The following is a 19357-nucleotide window of genomic DNA, read 5'->3' as shown; positions in this document are numbered from 1 at the left end:
GCTATGGTGACTAACACTAATATAACTGAGTGACAAGTTACAGATCACCTCTTAGCCAAAGATTTCACACAACTAGTTCCCAGCTCAGCTGCCCTGCATTCCAGCAACAAGTCAAAGGGGGTGTCCGGCTTGAGTGCCTACTTCCATAATTCACTAAATTTTAAGTTTTTAAAACATTGAGAAGATGCAAAGTTTTCCCTTGGGGGGGGGGGGGGGGGGGGGGGGGGTGGGGAATCAATCAAGCGGACATTGGAAAAGGTAGAGAATAAGGCATCTAAGGGTACAAAACCACAGACAAACAAAACATTAAGCATAGCACATTAACTAATTACGTAAAGCACTATCATGCACTTCATCGAGCAAATATAAAGCAAAAACATTAACCTCAAGACAAACAGCAAAACAAAAATAAGAGAAGCGATATTGATTCACTGTATCTGTTGAGTAATCAAGCTTCTTACCATTAGAAATGAGCTGCGAATTTTCTGGATAAGCCATCTTTAACCTTGGAAAAATTAAATAAAGCTGGACAGGGACTAAGAAGAGAAATATAGCAGGGTTAGCTCTATGAAAAAAACCACAACAGAGTACAAGGTCCAAATGTGTAATTCCACAGCCAGGCGAGTCTCTGCACCCAGTTTCCACCATTTAGCTTTCACTAGGACCTCAGGATGGGCATAGTCTCATTTAGTCAACACAATGGTGGGTCTTTTGACGACTGAATTAGTGCTTATTTCAGATTCATTAAAGCCTTTAAGTTTTTGTATCTACTTAACAGACAGAGTAAAAGGATTTAAACATGCCATTTTGTGTTACAAGCCTTGAGGCAGGAGAGGAAAGAAATAATGAATGTTTCAGAGTTACTATATGGTAACCATAGCAGGCAAAATCAATTACTGCTGAGAGGATTTGGAGATAACATGCAGGTTCCCACTCATCTATTTGAAATGTGGTTTGCTGCCCCGCCCCCCCCCCCCCCCCCACTTCCTCCCCCACTTCTCTTCAGAAATGTCTTTTCTCATACATTATAATCTGGCCTGCGGAATCCTACTGGCTTGCAAACATTATTTAGAGATAAGGATTTGTCATGATACTGTACGGTATCCCCACCTGTGCACTCCCACTTATCAAAAGATGAAAATCAAATCTTCACAGATTACTACTTCTGCCTTTCGCACTGAGTTTGGATACACTGAACTTTATTATCAGAGAAACCAAACGACGATGTGGCTTTATCAAGAACACTATGTAAGCTGGACAGCCACCCCCAAAAGAAAACCTGCAGGACAGAATTGGGGAACCAGCAAAAGCATGTATACCCCCCTCATGATGTGAGACAGGAACACTTTCAGGATAGATAAAAAAAAAGAAACAATTTAGAGCTGCTACTTCAAAGGTCTGTGAAATAAGTTATCTAGAAAGGGCAGATCCAGAAATTCAGATCATACAGGTCTGAACAAGGAAAGGATGTCTGTTTAAATGATGCCAAGCTCAAAACCAATAAAAGGAAATAAATTTTAACACAATCTGTAATTGAATTGAGGAACCTTACTACCACAGGAAGATGGTAAAGCCAAAAACATAATGGGATTAAAAACTGACTCAGTATGTAAATGGATATTGACAGTATCTAGAGCAGTGTTTAACACCAAAATTGTGAAAAGAATTATTATGCCTCATGCTTCAGGGTTTTAACCAATCTCTAACCACTAGAGAACAGGCTGAAGCCTAATAAAGCAAGCGGGTATCTCCACAAACATCTTTGTCAGTGTTTCTCCTCTGAATTACCCAGTGCTGGTCATAAGCACATAAAGGCAACTGAATAGATGCGTCCCAAATCCAATCTAATAGATCAACAATGACAAATTTAGTTTCAGCTAATCCCACATCTCTGATTGAAGTCTAGGATAGCAAATTGAACCCTTCAAAAAGGTTTAATAAAGCTGCTGAAATTGAAACTAAGTACTGATGTGTTTACCAATCTTTCCTCTCACCAGCCTTTGGAACAGCACTCGCATAACACTGGCAAACTGCCTTCTTGCTCCTGCAAAAATACCGCAAGTTAGGAAACCTCTCCGCCCTTCCCCACCTCCACCCCACTACAAACACTGAAGATACCACATAATCCAGAAATTGGTGCTTCAAAAGGACAGTCCACAGAGACTTGCACCGCAGGCACAGAAGTTAGCAACATGCTGTATTTTATTCTCCATAAACTTATCTTAAAACTAAGTCTCTCCAACCTTCTCGAGCCATTTTGACCAAGCAACAATTAAGCATGCTGTTCCAATTAAATTTAAAAAGTAATCTATTAATTGTGGCTCAAAATGCTGCATAAGCAGATCCTTTCTGGTGGAAGCACCATGCATCTTGCATGCTTGCCGAGATACAAATAACGGAATGGTATAGAAAATTTTCAACACATCTTCCTCAGCTTCTTTCAGTCATTTCCATGTGTGTGGAAAACCAACATGAGACATTTCACAATATCTGCTTTTTGTTTAAACAGGAGTTAAATGATTTTGCTCAAAATAAGTAAATAACCCTCTTGCACCCAAAATATTCTCAAAGCACAGAGGTGAGTGAAGAGTGGGCAGGAGCTAATAAATTAATCTGAAGTAAGAAAGCAAAGGAAATAAATAAAACTGGAGTGGGGAAGGGAGGAGAGTGGAAGAAAGATGAGAAATAAAGGACAGGAAACAGAAAGGAGGCAGCGAGAACAGAAGTTGTGCCAAAAATCTAAATGAGTGAAGCAAATGCATGTGTCCTTAGTTCCACCTCAAAAGGCTGCAACTTTCTTTCAGGAGCATATCTTGGCAGGAATAAGAATTCATTTTGACTTCAAAAAGGAAAGTTAAAAAACATCCATACACACAACCCAAACATTTCTTCTGCAAACTGCCAAATTTTCAGGCTGACGTTTTGCATGGGGAAGCTTAAGTACATCCACGGTTTGATGCCCAGGCATTGGTAAAGTTTACACACTTATTAGTGACTATTTTAAACCAAAGCCTGATAATGCCTAGGATTAAGATTTTGGATGTGGAGTCAAACAGACTAATTACTACAGCGGAGAGGAGGGCATGCACAACAATATACCTGTGGCCTTTCCCAGACTGCTAAATTACGCACATGGCTTAGTAATAAACCCTGGTGGAATTCCATCAGTGGAGTAACACTTTCAAGAAGCCTGAGTAAATTAGGGGGGCTTGAAAGGAGGGGAGGGAGTTGAGAGCTGCAGCAGCTGCTGGGTTTTCTAATAGATTTGATGAACAGCCTCGCTGGAAAGAAAGTGCCCAGAATTTTATGCAGTTTGTGACCACACGAGTTCGGTGAGATAGTCTGGCCTGCTCACATTACAAACTTCCCTTGTGAAAGAGTGATTCGTTTTGTACAGCTCATAGCACCACGAGGTTCAGAAAGATGCTCAAAACAATGCTTAAGTAATGAAGACACTAGCAAAGAACGCTGCAAAAACAATAGCTCAGGAGAAAGGTTAACAAACCCACCTCTTTGTATAGGTCAGTTCCAAGCTACTCTGTCCTATTTCAGAAAAGCTTGCAAAATATCAGAATTATTTTTTTCTTATTACAGTTGGGAATTTTTCTCTATTTCTCCTTTTCAGAAATAAGAACTGAAAAGCCATATTAACTTCAATAGGTAACTGTTCAGTTTCCAGTCCCAAGTCTACAGCTTAAATCCATTAACCCACCACAATACTGGGATGGAAAGCTTCTGCCATCTGTGGAAAGTCCCCACAACCAGACCCCTGCATGGCTATGAGCAGCAATTCCCAAAGCCTAACGTCTCTGTTTCCAGTTTCAGAGAGGCACCAGAAAGACATACCATGATCCACTCAGGAAAGAATTATATTACTTCAAAAATAGATACATTAGAAAGACAAAAAAAACAAAACAAAATTCCAAACTGTGGTCTTATGCTGTTACCATCCAAAATGCTGTTAATATTTTAGAAACCTAATTTAACTTCTTAATTTGTTTTCCTCCTTAAATGCAACAAAGATTAATTAGGTTCACTTCTGCATATAAGCAGTTCCACTGATAAATTCCAGCACAGCCCTACAGACCTTTTATTCCAGAGCTATAATCAAGGTACTGGAAATCTCCAAATCATCTCCTGTGAAATCTAAGTTTTTTTCGCAATGGTTTCAAAGTTGATAGAAATATCAGTATCTTACAAAACAAAAAGTAGTGCTTTACAAAAGCTACATTTGACCCTTAAACAAACAGACCCACCTCTTTAGCCTAAGTAATTGCTCTATCACATGATATGTGGAGGTGGCAAACTGCCAGGTTGCAAGAATTTGCATCTCAGCATTATTTCTTCTCATCAATCTGTATTACCACAGAGATTAAACCATTCTACTAAATTTTTCCAGCACCATGAAAACACTAATGCCCATAGTTCATTTGCACATGCTGAGCACACACTGTCTAGGTCAGTAGTCAATACAAGACCTCAGCGAGCACTAAATTAATGGGATGGTGTGACATTACAAGGTACCGCATTGCCAGAAGTGCCATCCCCCTGGTAAAATGCAACACAGACCCTGAAAGTCATTAATGAAACCACAGTACTTCTTGCAATAGTAACATTGCTCCAAGCAGGGTCTTGGTGAAATTCTGACTCTGAAAAATCACATCCCACCAGCCAGGGTTCGCTCCAGAGTTTCAGCTACACGTGGTGTTTTAAAGGGTCCTGCAATGATACTGAGAGAAGCAAAGACGTCTACACCTTAGCACAGGAGAAGCTACATTTAGGGTACGTGAGCTCCAAACTGCCATTTATACCATTATCTGCCCCTTCACAGGGGTAGGAGTTAACATTCAACTAGAAATTGCAACAATTTTCACAAGGCAGAGCTATGCAGCATAAGGAAGAAAAAAAAGGGAGGGGGAGAGTGAAGCCAAAAGTTACAACTCAAAACCTGGTCTCTGTTTTAAAATGTTTATGATAGATACTTCAAAGATGTTTATTAGAAGTCTACAGTCGTACCTATTTGAGATGCAAAGAACATATCTGGATTAAGCAGACAGGAAATATAAAGTGTGCCAGGACATAGCAGAATTTAAATAGATCAATAAACATAGCTACTAGAACAAGAGTTCTCAATTTTTCCATCTCGTGACCTTGCATTAGCATAAAGTTTTGAAATGTCCCTTTCATACTCTCTTGTTTACCCACGATGAAAGAGAAAGGCAGATCATGTCTCCTCCCTCCCTGCTCCTAACCCCTGAGGGGTTAGGAATCCATGATCAGAACCACGATGAACTGGAAGATCACCACATAATTACTCCTGTTAGCATGCAACCAAGCAAACAAAAGAAATCTGAAATCATTCAGTATCACAGCATTTACTGAGTGACTAATCTGGCCAACTAACAAAGCCCCACAGAGTATTCTACATTGTGTGCCATGGTTTGGGTTTTTGGAGGTTGCGTGTGTTTGTTTTTAAAGGTTAATAAGGCCAGGGTAATTTAAGACGGCACTACTAAATCATGCTATTCAAGCAGTAACAAAAACCTGAGAAAATTGCTGCTTAGGTGTAAGCTAAGCATGTGAGAGAAAAAAGTGACAAGCAAAAACATAACACCCAAAACCCCCAAATATATTCCCAATGTTTCGGGCTTCTCTCCTCTTCCCACCCCCGCTTTCTTTTTAATACAGTGTTATTCATCACCTACCTGATGCTAAAAGGAGTTTTTTTGGGGTTTTGTGAAATAGAGGAGCCCACACCCTTAAACCCCAGTCCCATCCCAGTCTACACACACCTTGGCATTTTCCAGGGCATTCTCTGATCAGCACAGGCCTTGGGCGGCTGGGGACCAACCTGTTGGCTCAGAGGGCCCTGGGTGGCTATCGGTGTCAGGCAGCCCACCAACCCCCCGCTGCCTCACCAAGCCTGCACGCTGCAGAAGCCCTTGCAACTCTCATCACCCAGCAGACAGCCACAGACAGGCTGCAGTTTTCCTTTCGAAGAGGTTAATGTCTCCATTCTGTAACAACTGTACATGCAAACATGTCGGAGATGAGGATGTTTCTGTAATATATATTTCTAAGGTCCACATCCCTTAACTCCATTTGCTGTATGTCAAAACACTCATTCCACATCACTGCTTTCTTCAAATGTGTTAAAACTGCCTCTGGCCACATTTAATTACCAGGATATTTATATTCCCGATTTACATGCCTAAATGTGTACATTAAGGGTCAAATCCTGAATGAAATCAATGAGACTACCTAGGCAAAGACAACAGCAGGCTTTGATGCTAGCATGCATGAGTAATGGGAGGGGGAAAAAAATTACTTCTGAGAACCTTTGCAAAGAGCTTTTGAAGAATTCACAACTATTACCGCAAATATTCTTTATTCGGATCACAGCTGTACAAAGAAACCAAGAGCTAACAACCAACCCTGAAAAAACAAGGTGGAAGGTTGTCCTCTTGCATTCACTGCCCTAGCTCTGCAACAGTTAAAAGGTCCCCACAGCTGTGCTGGCATCATCGATTAGGGTGAACAAGGAAGCGACAGAAAAATAAAGCCACCTTAATTTCAAGCTCCATTAGAACTGAAGGACTTGCGGAGGGGAAGAAATCAATGTTTGGCAAATGGGAAAGGACAAAATCTGCAAAAGGGAAAAAGCATTTTCAGGCTAAGCTAATGCAAACAATGGATGGTGAATAGCACTTGAGGTTGCCCCTTTAAGGTTGTGTCAGCATTTCCATTTATAAACTCTGATTTTAGTTACACTCTAGTAGATTACCACAGGCTTTGGAATTATTCTAGCAGATACCACAAAGTATATCACAAATGTAATATAAAATAGCAGTAAGAGCTCAGTGGTTGAATAATGCACCCTTTCGGTACCTGATGTCAGAGTAAGCTTTTTTAAATTATGAGTCACAAGCGTACATACACATAAACAACACACAGTGCTGGGGCGAGCATCCTGGGACCCAGATTCTACCAACACTAAAACAGAAATCAAAGCTGCCTTTGATACACAGGCTGTTTACGGTACTCTGAAAAACTTGAAGACATCCCAGATACTTAATTTCAGCCTGCTTTAGTTGCCACTTGAACCAATTTCAGTCTAGTCTTTTGCCCTCATTTAGATAAAAGCTTGTGTTTCTGCATCTGGACCTCCAGAGAGCTGCTCAGTCAATACTCTGAACATTCACACCCAGAAATCAAAACCAAACCCTGGTATGCAACCTTTAATTTCAGTTCTGCCTAGATCAGAAGGGCAAGGTGAAACTGTTGTACAACTGAGACAATTCAACAAAATTTTCCTTCAGCATAATGGAGCCAGGACTTCAGCAGATAAGCAATGTATGCAAGGAGAGCTCATGTCTGTTTCTAGCATTCATTTCACAAATCTGCACAAAGCTGGACCAAGCCTTCAAAGCAAGAGCAACACCATGTCTTGAAGTTACCACTACGACTTTGCACTTAAGACATTTCAAAACAAGCGTACAGGGGAGCTAAAGCTACTATTAAGTCAATGTGGCTTGCTCAAAACACAAAGCACACAGTAAACATAACATATACCGTAATCAAACTATCTTAGTTGGTATACATCAGGCCTGCATCCTGCAACTAACTCCTACCAAGTATGCCAAACAAGTTTACTACAGCATCATCTAACCTCTCTGACACCCGTATATAAACCAAACAGCACACGTGCAAGAGCCAGGTCCCTGCTCACATGGTACAATAGTGCAGCCGTCCCATATAATAATTCCTCCTCTGGCTGCCATTACTGCGACCTGACGGAAGTCAGCCATGACTGTGCTTGCTAGAAGAGGATATCATAGTTTCGGAATCTTTGAAAGACTCAAGAAATGCCTTTTCTGAACAGTGTCAATATCCTGTTTATCCACATACACCCCAGCTTTGGGATACCAGCTTGCATGATCAAACCTTACCTGGGATTTCTAAAAGCCACAAAGAAAAAACCCATGTATTTATGTGCTAAATATGTTATCAAGAACATCAAGAATCTCTTGACTGCCACATTCAACTTCAAAAAGCTTTTACCAAAATAGGGCTTTTTGACAATTTTGAAACATCTTGATCTTTATAAACTCTTGACATAGGAATTGTTATGAACTGGATTTGCTGCAAGAAGCATTCATTGTGTTACATATAACTAAAGAACACAATATTTGAAATGAGAGGGGAAAAATGCAGATTCCTGTAATTTAATGGTAAGCCTAGAAAATCTTTTTCATAATCTTCCCGGCCTACTGCTCTAGTGGGAGACATTTCCTGGACTCACAACCCTTTTATGTGCAAGCAATCTACATTTTACAACTGATAAATAATTCAGATAATTAATTGAGCTGCAATTTGGTGCGCTTCTTTTTAGTCAGCACTATAGAGTACCATTTAAAAGAGGTACTGTACAGAAAGCCCCTCTTGCTCGTTAACCCAAGCTGAGGCTTCTATTAAGGTGAACTCCTAGACTCTCCTAACGCTTTCTGAATGTCTCACATCAGCATCCTGGGACTTCATGCCCTAGGATGCTCCCCTCTGATTCTTCTTGCTATGTTTTACTCTCTATATAAAAAACCAGGATGTTTTCTGGAATTCTTCCTAAGTTGCTCCTCCTGCTTTGGACCTCTGGCCCAAAATAAATACAAGCAGCTTGATGAAGCCTTATAAAACTAATTAGTGAGGAAGGATGCAAACAAATCCCAACAATCATCAGAAGGTATAAGAAAAAGTAATGTAGGAAGAAGCTTTTGTAGCACATCTTTAGCTAAAGCATCAAATAATTTTAAGACCTACTTGGTTAACAGCTAATTAGAGCACAATTAGCAGTGTGTAACATGAAGGTCCTCTTATGTAACTAACAACAAAAACTTAATAAAACTACTCTGAAAGGATAAGAACCTGTTGTTGATGACCACATACCAGAACCTACAGATGAGTGTAGAGATTTGTCCATATTCTAAGCAAGTTACTTTCAGATAACAGACCATCATCATCAGCCAGACAGCTTGAGATGTGACTGCAGATATCCTCAGACAGAGCCAAGGATAATGTTCTGCAAAACAACATAAAAATCCTTGCACCTCTTAACTGCCAAACAAACAGGGACAAAACATTTCAAACTGACACTTTGCTCACGTGCCTGCAAAATGATCTAAAATGGAACACCTTGCTGTGCTTCCCACTGCAAACTGGTTCTCACTAATTTACTATGAATGCTTTCTACATGCCCTGAAGAACATTTAAGATTCAAAGCACGCATGTATGAGGCCTCAGACATGAGTAGTCAGAGTTAAATTAAAGTGATCACTGATTAAATCACCAGTGCTAATCATGATTCAAAACAGTAAGCGGGGAACTTTGATTTCAATGATTAATCTTAATCCTGTTTTTCATTTGTACTTTTTAGCTGTTTTGCTAAAGGAAGGGCTGAATCTCATTGGCCAATTTGGCCATTTAAACACACTGATTTGCAATTAGCCACTCTTTTTATGCTAAATTTGAAGCTTTTCCTAAACAGGAGGATACAATTCTATCTATAGTCACAATATAAATTTATTTTAAAAGCACAGCATTTATTGAGAATCTTAAACATTATTATTAAGCTTGAAAGCATGAATAAGAATCATCTTACTTACTAGATGACACACACACACTCTTACACATGTGCTTCGTGTCAAGCTCCACTAGGATGAACTAGAATCCTATGGGAAATAGGCCATATAAAAGTGTTCAGTCCATTAAAATGCCTTACATGAAGAAAAAAGCATCCAGGCTGTATTTCAAAATGTTTGCATTTCAAATTGTCTCTACAAGACTAAAGAGATCATTAACTTTAATAGCAAAAAGACAGACTGAAAATGATGGCTAGACACAGAGGCATTTCAGCACCTGAACATGCAAAAAGACCAATATTTAAGAAAGTTTCAAGAATGCCTACACAAGTTAAGTACCCAGTTCCCATGGAAATCACCTAGAGTTGAAATCAGTGGGTCTCAGATACCAAATTTATTTAAGTATGGCCGAAGATATCTTGATTTCAGGTGGTAAAGTATTTAAAGAAAAAAAATAATCTCCTCCCGCATCCCTCAAGCTTTTCGCATTAAGAAACCACATCTGTCATTTTGTTTAAAAAATAAATGTGCTTATTTTTATGTAAATAATTTTTAGTAGTTTATGTCAACTGCCATGAATTCAAACTTAAACATTTTTTTTTAAGAAATAAACACATTCTAATGAAAAACATTCAAGTATTGACATGGATCACAAAAAAATATACCAAAATGAGAAAATATACTCAGAAGATCACCATATCAAATGATAAGGCTTGAGATCTGGTATGATTAAGAAGAAAGCCTTCACATTTTGGCTAGGTAACCAGTAAAATAAAGTAAGATGTATCACGCAGTCCTATCTGTTTTTTCAGATGCCACAAATTGAGATCCAATGAGTCAAGAGCTCTGCTGCTTCTGGGCTTGAGAATCTACAGTAAGATTGCTCTTGGAGCAGAAAGGAAAAACACCAGAAATCAAAGAGAATTAACAGCAGTAGTAAACCTAAAGCAAAAAACGGAAAAAAAAGGAAGAGTTCTTAAAAAATCTAGACAGAATGGGGTCAAGGAAGACACGTACCAAGTTTAACATCACCAATTAGAAATACAACAACATCAGAAATTGGAACAAAGGAATAAAATGAAAAGACAGAAAGTGAACAATGCCAGTGGTTTAGAGCTCTCACTCTAAGATTATGCAGTAGATAAAAGTCTCCAGAGTGCACTAATTTTTAGTGAAAGAGAGGGGGAAATCATCTGGGGAGGGTGAGAGAAGATGTCCAAATTTGCCAGGAATTGCCAGAAGGTGAAGAAATACAAAGGCCCAAGAAGAAATCCCATCTTCAAGAAACACATTAGATGCTCTGAGGATATGTTGGAGACGTCCTCCAAGAGGACAGAAGGCAGCCCCAACACAGAGGAGTAAGGCCTGCACTCCAAGTAAACACCTCTTTGCCTCGGGCCTCAGGGTACACACATAACCTACTGGAAAGGCTCTGGGCCTTTCAGGATAGGGGATAAATACACCTGCCTGAAGCCAGGAGACCACAGGGCTCCTAACACTAGAATCAGATTAGATTAAGGGCCCGTTGACCCAAACCAGACAGCTTAAATAAAACATACCATTAGGTAAAACGGGGTAACTTGACACACCTCCGATCCCTCCCTTTCCCTTCTGAAGTTGAGTAGTTTAGGGCATACTACTTTGCAAAAAAGAGCAGCTTACAACTCTTTTGACCCTCCTAATTTAGCCATCTGACAGCAAGGAGAGAGAATATAAACTTCAAAATGATTAACCAGTAATTCAGATTGTTACCTTCAACGCAACCCAATCCCATAACCCAGCTCTTAACTGAGTAATGAATACTGCAGACTATTTCATCACGAAGATGTTCTACAAGGGCAGGTAACCATGATAAAGCAAAAATAGATGGGTCACTCTAATTTCTAAGACAACTGGGGAGATTACCTACAGGAAAACGTTCAAGATTATGTCACACCGGTAAAGCATATGAAACATGGCAAAGTCCACAAAGACAAAGTTATGTCATGTGAGATACAGTGAAAGAAAAGCTATCCCCTCTTTTGCATGTTGACTTAAATGCCGCCCTATTCCAACACCTCAAAATTGCCAAGCAGTCCCACATGTGTTCTTCCAATCAGACATAAAAAAAAAAGATCTCAAAACTTTAAGTGAGAGATATCCCTGTGCAATTCAGGCTTGCAAAACCAACAAAGATGGGTCCACAAAGGCAGTAAGTACATACCTAGCTCCTCTTGACTTCAGCAAGAGTTTGGAACTTAAAAGTATTTCTGCCAATCTGGTACTTCATGCAGCTTCTGATGGCTAATTCAAACATCTTTCACCACTGAAAGCAGCATCTCTCCTCTCTACTTCCTCTAGCCAGTAGATTAAGTGCAGAGCAAGAGTATTTCCACAACAGTCTTAGAAGAGCTTTGAACCACAACACAGAAATGGCAGTTACAAGGGCTGGGTAATTCACATGTCAGAAAAACCCTACCTGGATGTCAGTGTCCTTCACAGGTTCAAGAGGCTCAAATGTAGTGGCTGCACTTAGACTCTCCAGTCGCTGAGAAATGTGAGATATATCAAGCCCTCTAGACCCCAGAAGAACAGACCTACAAGGAAGAAATCATACAGATATGAAATTAGTATTGAACAGACAGAACTCTGTCCAGACAGTGCTCCCAGCTGTGTTACGAAAACAAAACAAAAAAAACCAAACAACTTCAGCCCTGCTGAACTCTTTTCTGCTGTTCCATTGCAGTACTGCACAGCTGCCAAGTCCTTCCAGATAGAAAAGTTCTACAGCATGTTGGTAAATATCTTCAGCAGCAGCCAGAACAAGGTACTGCACTTTTTGGCTTTAGTGCCCAAAATCACAAACAGTAGCTCCTCAGATATTTTTACTATATCGTTTTTTTCCCCGAAGTAGAAGTGTGGGGGGAGAGAACACAGAACACCTCTGCAGTGATTCCATTTCTCCCAATCACACCCTCCTGGCAAGACACCCCATGTGTTAGAAACAAACCCCATAAACAGCTTCTACCCTCTGTGCAGTTTCCAGTGTCAGTGCTCTGTACTTACGCCTTAACATCTGCAGTCTCCTGGGAAGTGCGGGTCAGAGTACGGGAACGCAGGCGCTCCCCTGCCTGCTGGATCTCCTGCAGGTTGCGTTCTACATGAGGGAGCTCAGAGATACCTTCTGTCTCAGCTGCAAGCTGTTCTGCCTGCTGGAGAAGCTCTCCAAAGCCTTCAGTATCCATTTCTGTTGCAGGTTTCACTCAAGATGCACAGAAACCTTCAGAGAAAAGAGAAAACACTTGCTCAGCTATAAGCCATTTCTGTCCCTAGGAAAGCATAGGCAGACCAGCAAGAGAGGGTCTTCTACAACAGCATACTCTTCTGCCCATCCTCCCCAAGCGCTGAACATCAAGGGAATACTTTCAAGTGTCTCAGGGAGCTTTGCCTTGCACAACTAGGTTCTCAAGGTAGATCTATGGACTCATCAGAAATGGGGTGCAGATACCATACGACAGTTGATATATTGCCTTGATACAAAGGAGAGCAAAAGCAGAAAATTCCCTGTGAGGAATTTGGTGTTTATTTGACTATAAGCTACTTGTATACACATAGGTACAAGCAGTTTGGAGTTTGACTCAATGACCCTTGTGGGTCCCTTCCAACTCAAGATATTTTATGATTCTGTTTTCATACATTATAAATGGCAACAAATCCATATGCATGCATAGGTATATATGAGGGCTGAAAACACATGATGTATAAACATGAGGTTGAATTAACAGCCAAACAGATGAGTGTATACATGTATGCAGACAGCCATCTACTAAGATGTGTTAATCCATACATCATTAACCCCCAAAGCCAAGAGAAGTAAGTTCATGTTGTTCCAATGTGGAAGACTTGTCTAACTTCAATGCACGCAGAGTTTTACCAGTGTTTGTGAGAATTACTTGCACTAAACAAATGAGAGAATAGTTAAAAGAAACTGCAGAGCATAAGGCAAGGGCTGTAACAGATTAGGACATTAGTGCATTGTGCAGTTCCGATTCAGAACAGAGCCCTTTATTTTTACAGAAAGGACAAAAATGTACATGCTTGGGATCAATATAGAAAACAACATGGAGCTACAGTGGTGTCCACTTTCATGAAATATGAAACTCAAATCCTCAATTTCACACACCAAATCAATGATTTGCAGCTAAAAGAGCAGCATGCTAAGCACACCTGGCACCTCTGTAAAGCCACAGGAGAAGATCACAGAAATCTAGTCTTGCTGAATGGTGCTACAGACATGGGAATCTCCAGTACAATCTCTTTCTCTCATAGCATTTGCACCCTAATCTAGAGTGCCTGGGATCAAATAAGACAAACCAGATCTCAAGCATGAGAACAGGTCTTTATCATTTACTCAAAAATAAAATCAATGGAGACTCTCTGGTTCAAGGGAGCCTACCACGGAGAAAACAGGGCATTTACAAGCCAAAAATAGACTGCAATTCAAGTATTTCTTGGTACCCCTCAACCATACCAAAGCAATTTAATAGTACAATTTTAATATTCCTCATGTTCTCAGCCTCAGCACCATTCCCAAGTACAACTACCAGCAGCAACAGCACTGCTTTTGTCTGTCTGGACAAATGATTTAAAAGCACTGCATGATGATTCATTCAGACATATGCAATTAGAAAGAGAAACTGATCCCTACTGCCTGGGTGCCAAGACAAACCCCGACAGCCAGCATCCAGAAATGGAGAATTTCGCAAGCGCTCCCCACCCACTTCTGGAAAGCTGGGAGCTACTGGGCGAGGCAGCAATCATATTTACCCTGACTTGTTAATCAGGTGAGATAGCAGAGACTGGATTTGTTTGAACAGATTAGCATGTCACCGAGATGGAGGGAAGCGGGGAGGTGTGTGGAAATAAGCAGTTTCACGCCCTGCAATGCAGTACAGAACATCTTTCCAGCATTTACTTGCGATAACTTGGGGGGGGGAGGGGTAAGGGGTGGAGAAAAAAGCTGGGAGCATAAGAAGGCACTAACTTCTCAGCACTGAAAGCAAAATCATGGAGAATTAGCGCACTATAAAACTGCTCCCAAACCTGCACATTTTTTGCCACAGACTCCACGTCAATACCATATAAGGTCTGTCCCATATATTTGCTGATGTAGGACAACTGCAATAACTCCGTGGGATTGAACCGAATTCAGCAAATACAGAATAAACCATAAACCAGTTATTTCAGAGCAAGTTAAACTACCTGTGATTATAACCAAGCAGTGGAAATGACAGCTCAGAACTTATGTTGAAAGCCAACACTAAAAAGCTTTTCTAAGCAACAGAATTCAAACGGACTGAGTAACAGCACGAACAACTTTGTCTCCACCCTGACAGAATTTACTGCATTCAAGAGACTGCAGTCTGACTCTTAATGCTGCTGTGCAAGATGGAAACTGCTACCACAGTAACGAGCAGAGCGATGGCAGATTTTCATGTCTGGCTGGGGAAGGAGCAACAACTGACACCTAAGGGAAAGAAAATACATCAGAAATTATACTAACTTCAGTGAAACCAGATCGACCTTGGGCTAAAAGCCCGGACTGAAAAGGCTCTTCTGTAAAACAACTTTGATGACTTATCAATAGAAGCTGCTGCATTAGACTACTATTCCATTAAACCCCAGTTTAATGTTTCCCCAACATTTAAAACCACAAATAAACGCTATATATTGTACAAGTTGGCTGGATTTAAGCCAAAAAGAAACTAAAAAAGATGATAGGTTTCTTAAGTCTATTCAGACTTATTATAAATGATGATATATTACCTAAAAAACCCGAAAAACTCCTCAAAAGCACTACAAATCTATCCAATTAAGAACACTGTAGCTACTATATTCCAAATATGACCACAATAAACATCTTCTGTACTAGCTTCAGAAGGATGCAAAGGCAAAAAACTCAAATGTGTGCACAAGCATCTATTGTACTTCACATATTGACGAGCTTAGTGTCATCTAATTAACTTTGAGAAACAGACTACAAAACTTAAGATTTTTCCAGTGCTTTGGAAAAAAAGAAAAAAAGAAAAAAAAAAGGAAAGGAGGAAGACAACAGAGGAGAAGGAAAGCCTCACCCTCTACATTCAGAATAAATGATGGGCCAGTACAGTTCCACTAGTTGCAGAGACTCCAGAATAGGAAATGAAGAAGAAATCCAGAGTTGCCTTCTCACAGAGGCTCCCACCCTCCCACCCCAGAGTGTTCAAGAGACCCAGTCTGACAAGTCGGGATCAGCGGCTTTTGGAAGGATGACAGAAGAGCACACTAGTAAGAGAAAGCAGATGACTCTTTACTTGCTGCAGCCGAGATCCAAGGCAACAGTGCTTTTTTCACAGGCTCCAAGCCTGCGCTGCTACAGATAGCATAGCAGCTTCTGTCTACTAAGCTAAACATGAATACGTAAAAGGCCCATTCCGGAGGCCTGGGGAATTTGGTATGAACAGCAGTAATAGCACCTAGCTCTCTCACGGCACTTCGCATAAGCGGACATCCAGATATTTCAAAGAGGAAGACAGCCACATAATCCCCATGTTACAGACAGGGGAACAGATTAAGAAATGCAGATATGGAAAACAAAGAGCAGGTGGCCAAGTTGTTGTTTGTTTGTAAAGGAAACACAATGACAATGTACAGGATATCAGTGAAGACACTGAAATAAGTTGCCTTCTAAGGATGCAGCTGCTCTGTCACTGAGCTTTTTAAGAGCAGGACAGGCATAGAGCAGAAATGGTGTACACCTACTGACCCCTCACCAGGAGCACAGACACATCATTGGGGTCAACTCTTGAGGTCTCTTCCTACCTTATTTTCCACATTCCACAAGTGGAAGTGACCAAGTACAACCCAAGTATCTGCTGCGCATTTTCAGCAACTCACCTTCTAAAATGTAAAGCACAATAATAAATGTTTAATCAAACCTAGCAAAGGGAAAACTTCCATACCCTAGCTACACTAAAAACATGAGATCAGGATAGGCCAGCTTAAAAACAAACACCTAAAAGCTCTAAGCTATACTTGGTACTCCATCTGGTACAACAGCCCGTTCCCCCAGCAACAAAGGGCTGATGCAGGAAAAACCTGAATAGGCCACACAACAATCTTCCAAACGTATTGTTTCTTCTGCCACCCACCAATTAATCCTCCCCTGCTTCCCATAAAGACTTTCAGTCCTGTGTGTTTTGGTTTTTTGTCTCATCTGTAGGTAGACATGCAGAAGTCCAATCTTTTTATGACCTTAAAGAGCTGTTACAGTATGTATGTTTAACAAAGATGTTTTATCAAAGTTTTAAAGGCAAAAACATTCAGTTATTTGCTCTTGCACTGTAAGAAAGAACAGGGGCACGAGAATCTTCTCTGCCCTGTTCTGTGATTTAACCTGGAATGGAACAGCAGCCATCTTACATTATTTCTTCCGACATATATTGTAACGCATTTGTCAACACTGCCTTTCATCTACCATCTGACTTTGTAGTTCCTCACAGTGGTCTCAAGCCCCCACTGTCCTGAATAACTGACCTGGCTGGCGGTTTTGCCATCTTACCACTCTCCCCCTTTCCTAAACACTTAGTACTTAAATTTAAGCACCAGACTCTCATCCAACTCAGCAGGGCACTAACTTCCACAGGGCAGCAAACTGACCTTCATTAAATTAAAGAGAATTTAGTTTGATATTTGAAATTCCTTATGTGAAAGTCTAGATCCTCCCCCCTCACTGAATTTCCTGTGATATCATCACCACAGGAACACTCTGGATTTAGATTACAGAAACATGTTTATTCCTCAAGCAATTTTTAAGCTTTTCATTTGTAAGCCCCTAGAAGTTTTCCCAAGAAGTAGGAAACCCTTTTAGAGACACAACAGCAGTAAACCACAGAGGAACCGGCTTTTTTTGTCATCCTTAGTTCTCTGTGACCTAACTACTGTCCCATAAGACAACAGAACCAAACTGAAGGAGGGGGGAAGTAGCCCTCACTTGCACTTGCACTTTAACTCAACCCTTTCCACTCACTGTCAATATATTCTGGGTTAGAATACTGTTGGGACACAGACGGCACCCAGCACCACACAATAGTTTAGTTAAATACCAATACCCAGTGCATGTACAATTTTAACACAATGTTTTAACTCAAGTTTTAACACAAATGCAGTTTGATATCACATTACAGAAGTCGACTGTTGCTTGCAGTTGGAACCAAACAGTGGGAGCATACACTTTAAGATGATGACTCTGGGAAAATCAAAACCATACACAGAGTGAACTTTGCCTAGGAGGGACTGTCAAACAGCATTCTTTAGGTTCAGAAACAGAGTTCTGCATCTGAGATGCTCTGTAAGAAACCCTTACAGCCATTTTCACCTGTTTTGCATGAGAAGCCAGCCCTGCTGTTGGTAGGAAGGACCTGAGACCTTGCGTAGGGGGAAAGAGCTAATCATCATTCTCATTCAAGGACAGTCTGAAGGGTCCACATCAAGCATTTAAAGATAGCTACCTCGTCCTGCATCACAGTTACTGATCTGAAAAACACAAGCCCTGAGCATCATATATAGTTTACCTTCTGCATTCCAAAGTTTTCTATATCCTGCCATGCACATATGAAAGCAATGCTTGGCAACTACGAGGTCACAAACGTGCTGCAAAACAGAAGTTGAGCAAGGGACAGCATAAAAAAACCTGTGCCTTTCACAATCTCCCACCACCACCAGGTACCTGGCAGCAGGTGCTCTTCCCCCCATCAGAAGCCAACCAGTAACCCCACCGTGGCAGGGAATGACCTCCACACACGGAGAGACACCAGATCACACGCTTACACAGACAGGCTATCCTGGTACCTCCCCATTCAAACAACGAGCTTCTGCTTCCTGAGGCACCAACACGGCACCTCGGTTAAACGATAGGCTCCCCTTTTACAGCTAGGCTTTGCACTGCAGACCAGCACAAACCAGCTCGGATGAAGAGACTGCTCCTCGCACGTATAAGGCCAGCCCCGCTGCCTTAAAGCGGGTTATTTTTCGGGCAGAGATACACAGCAACGCCCGACGAGCCACAGGAAGGCCCACGGGGAGGCCTGCGAGTGCTCCCCGCCAGCCTCCCGCCGCAGTGGCCTGCGCTGCGGCTGAGGAGCTCGCCACCGACCGCGCCGCGGCCCGGGGCTGGTCGTGCCCTGCCTCCCTGAGGGGGCTCTCCTCAGAGGAGGCCCCGCCGGAGCCCTCCGCCGCAAGGGCGGCCCGGCGGCCAAGGAAAGGAAGCCCCGGGCCGGGGGAGACTGCCGAGGGCTCAGGACCCGGCAGGGGGAGACCAGGATGCCCGCGCTGCCCACCGAAGGAGGGAGAGGCGGGAGGAAAAGCCATGACACGCCCGCGAGGCGCCCTCACCTGCCCGCCGCTCCAGCCGCCGCGCCTGCCGGCCCCGCGCCGCGGGCCCCTATTGGCCGCCTTCACGCCTTTCTCCGTGCTCCCATTGGCCGATCCTCTGCACTTCCCCGCGCCTAGAGCTTCTATTGGCCTAGCCGCTCATCCCCGCCCACAGGCTCCCGCCCCCTCGAGACAACAACTTTATTGAGGCGCTCGGAGGAGGACATGGACAGAGGGGGGGGGGGGGGGGCGGCAGCCGGAGGAGACCGCGGGTTCGAGGCTGCCCCCTGCCCCTCCGCCCCATGTGCTTAGTGCTGCGCACGCCGCACCGCGGC

At 42.0% G+C, this 19357-nt stretch overlaps 1 protein-coding gene across 5 annotated transcripts in view; it reads right to left on the bottom strand.

Moving 5' to 3' along the window:
* The window catches only part of NUP93 (nucleoporin 93), an 81826-nt gene extending 62756 nt beyond the window's left edge, over positions 1-19070 (bottom strand). The window contains exons 1-3 of one of the 5 annotated variants that reach the window (XM_037408995.1): positions 19044-19070; positions 12678-12891; positions 12091-12208 (exon numbers count right to left, since the gene is read on the bottom strand). In XM_037408995.1, coding sequence (XP_037264892.1) covers positions 12091-12208; positions 12678-12856 — 297 coding nt within the window. In that variant the 5' untranslated portion in view covers positions 12857-12891; positions 19044-19070. Of the gene's footprint in view, positions 1-461; positions 564-12090; positions 12209-12677; positions 12892-16472; positions 16494-18223; positions 18247-19043 lie in introns of those variants that run through there. The other 4 variants (XM_037408991.1, XM_037408993.1, XM_037408994.1 and 1 more) reach the window with 4 other exon arrangements.
* Between the last annotated feature and the right edge of the window lie 287 nt (positions 19071-19357).

Source organism: Falco rusticolus, chromosome 15 (assembly GCF_015220075.1).
Source record: "Falco rusticolus isolate bFalRus1 chromosome 15, bFalRus1.pri, whole genome shotgun sequence".
NCBI lineage: Eukaryota > Metazoa > Chordata > Aves > Falconiformes > Falconidae > Falco > Falco rusticolus.
Note: the sequence above shows the minus strand (reverse complement) of the source record. Positions and strands in the feature narration are given on the sequence as shown.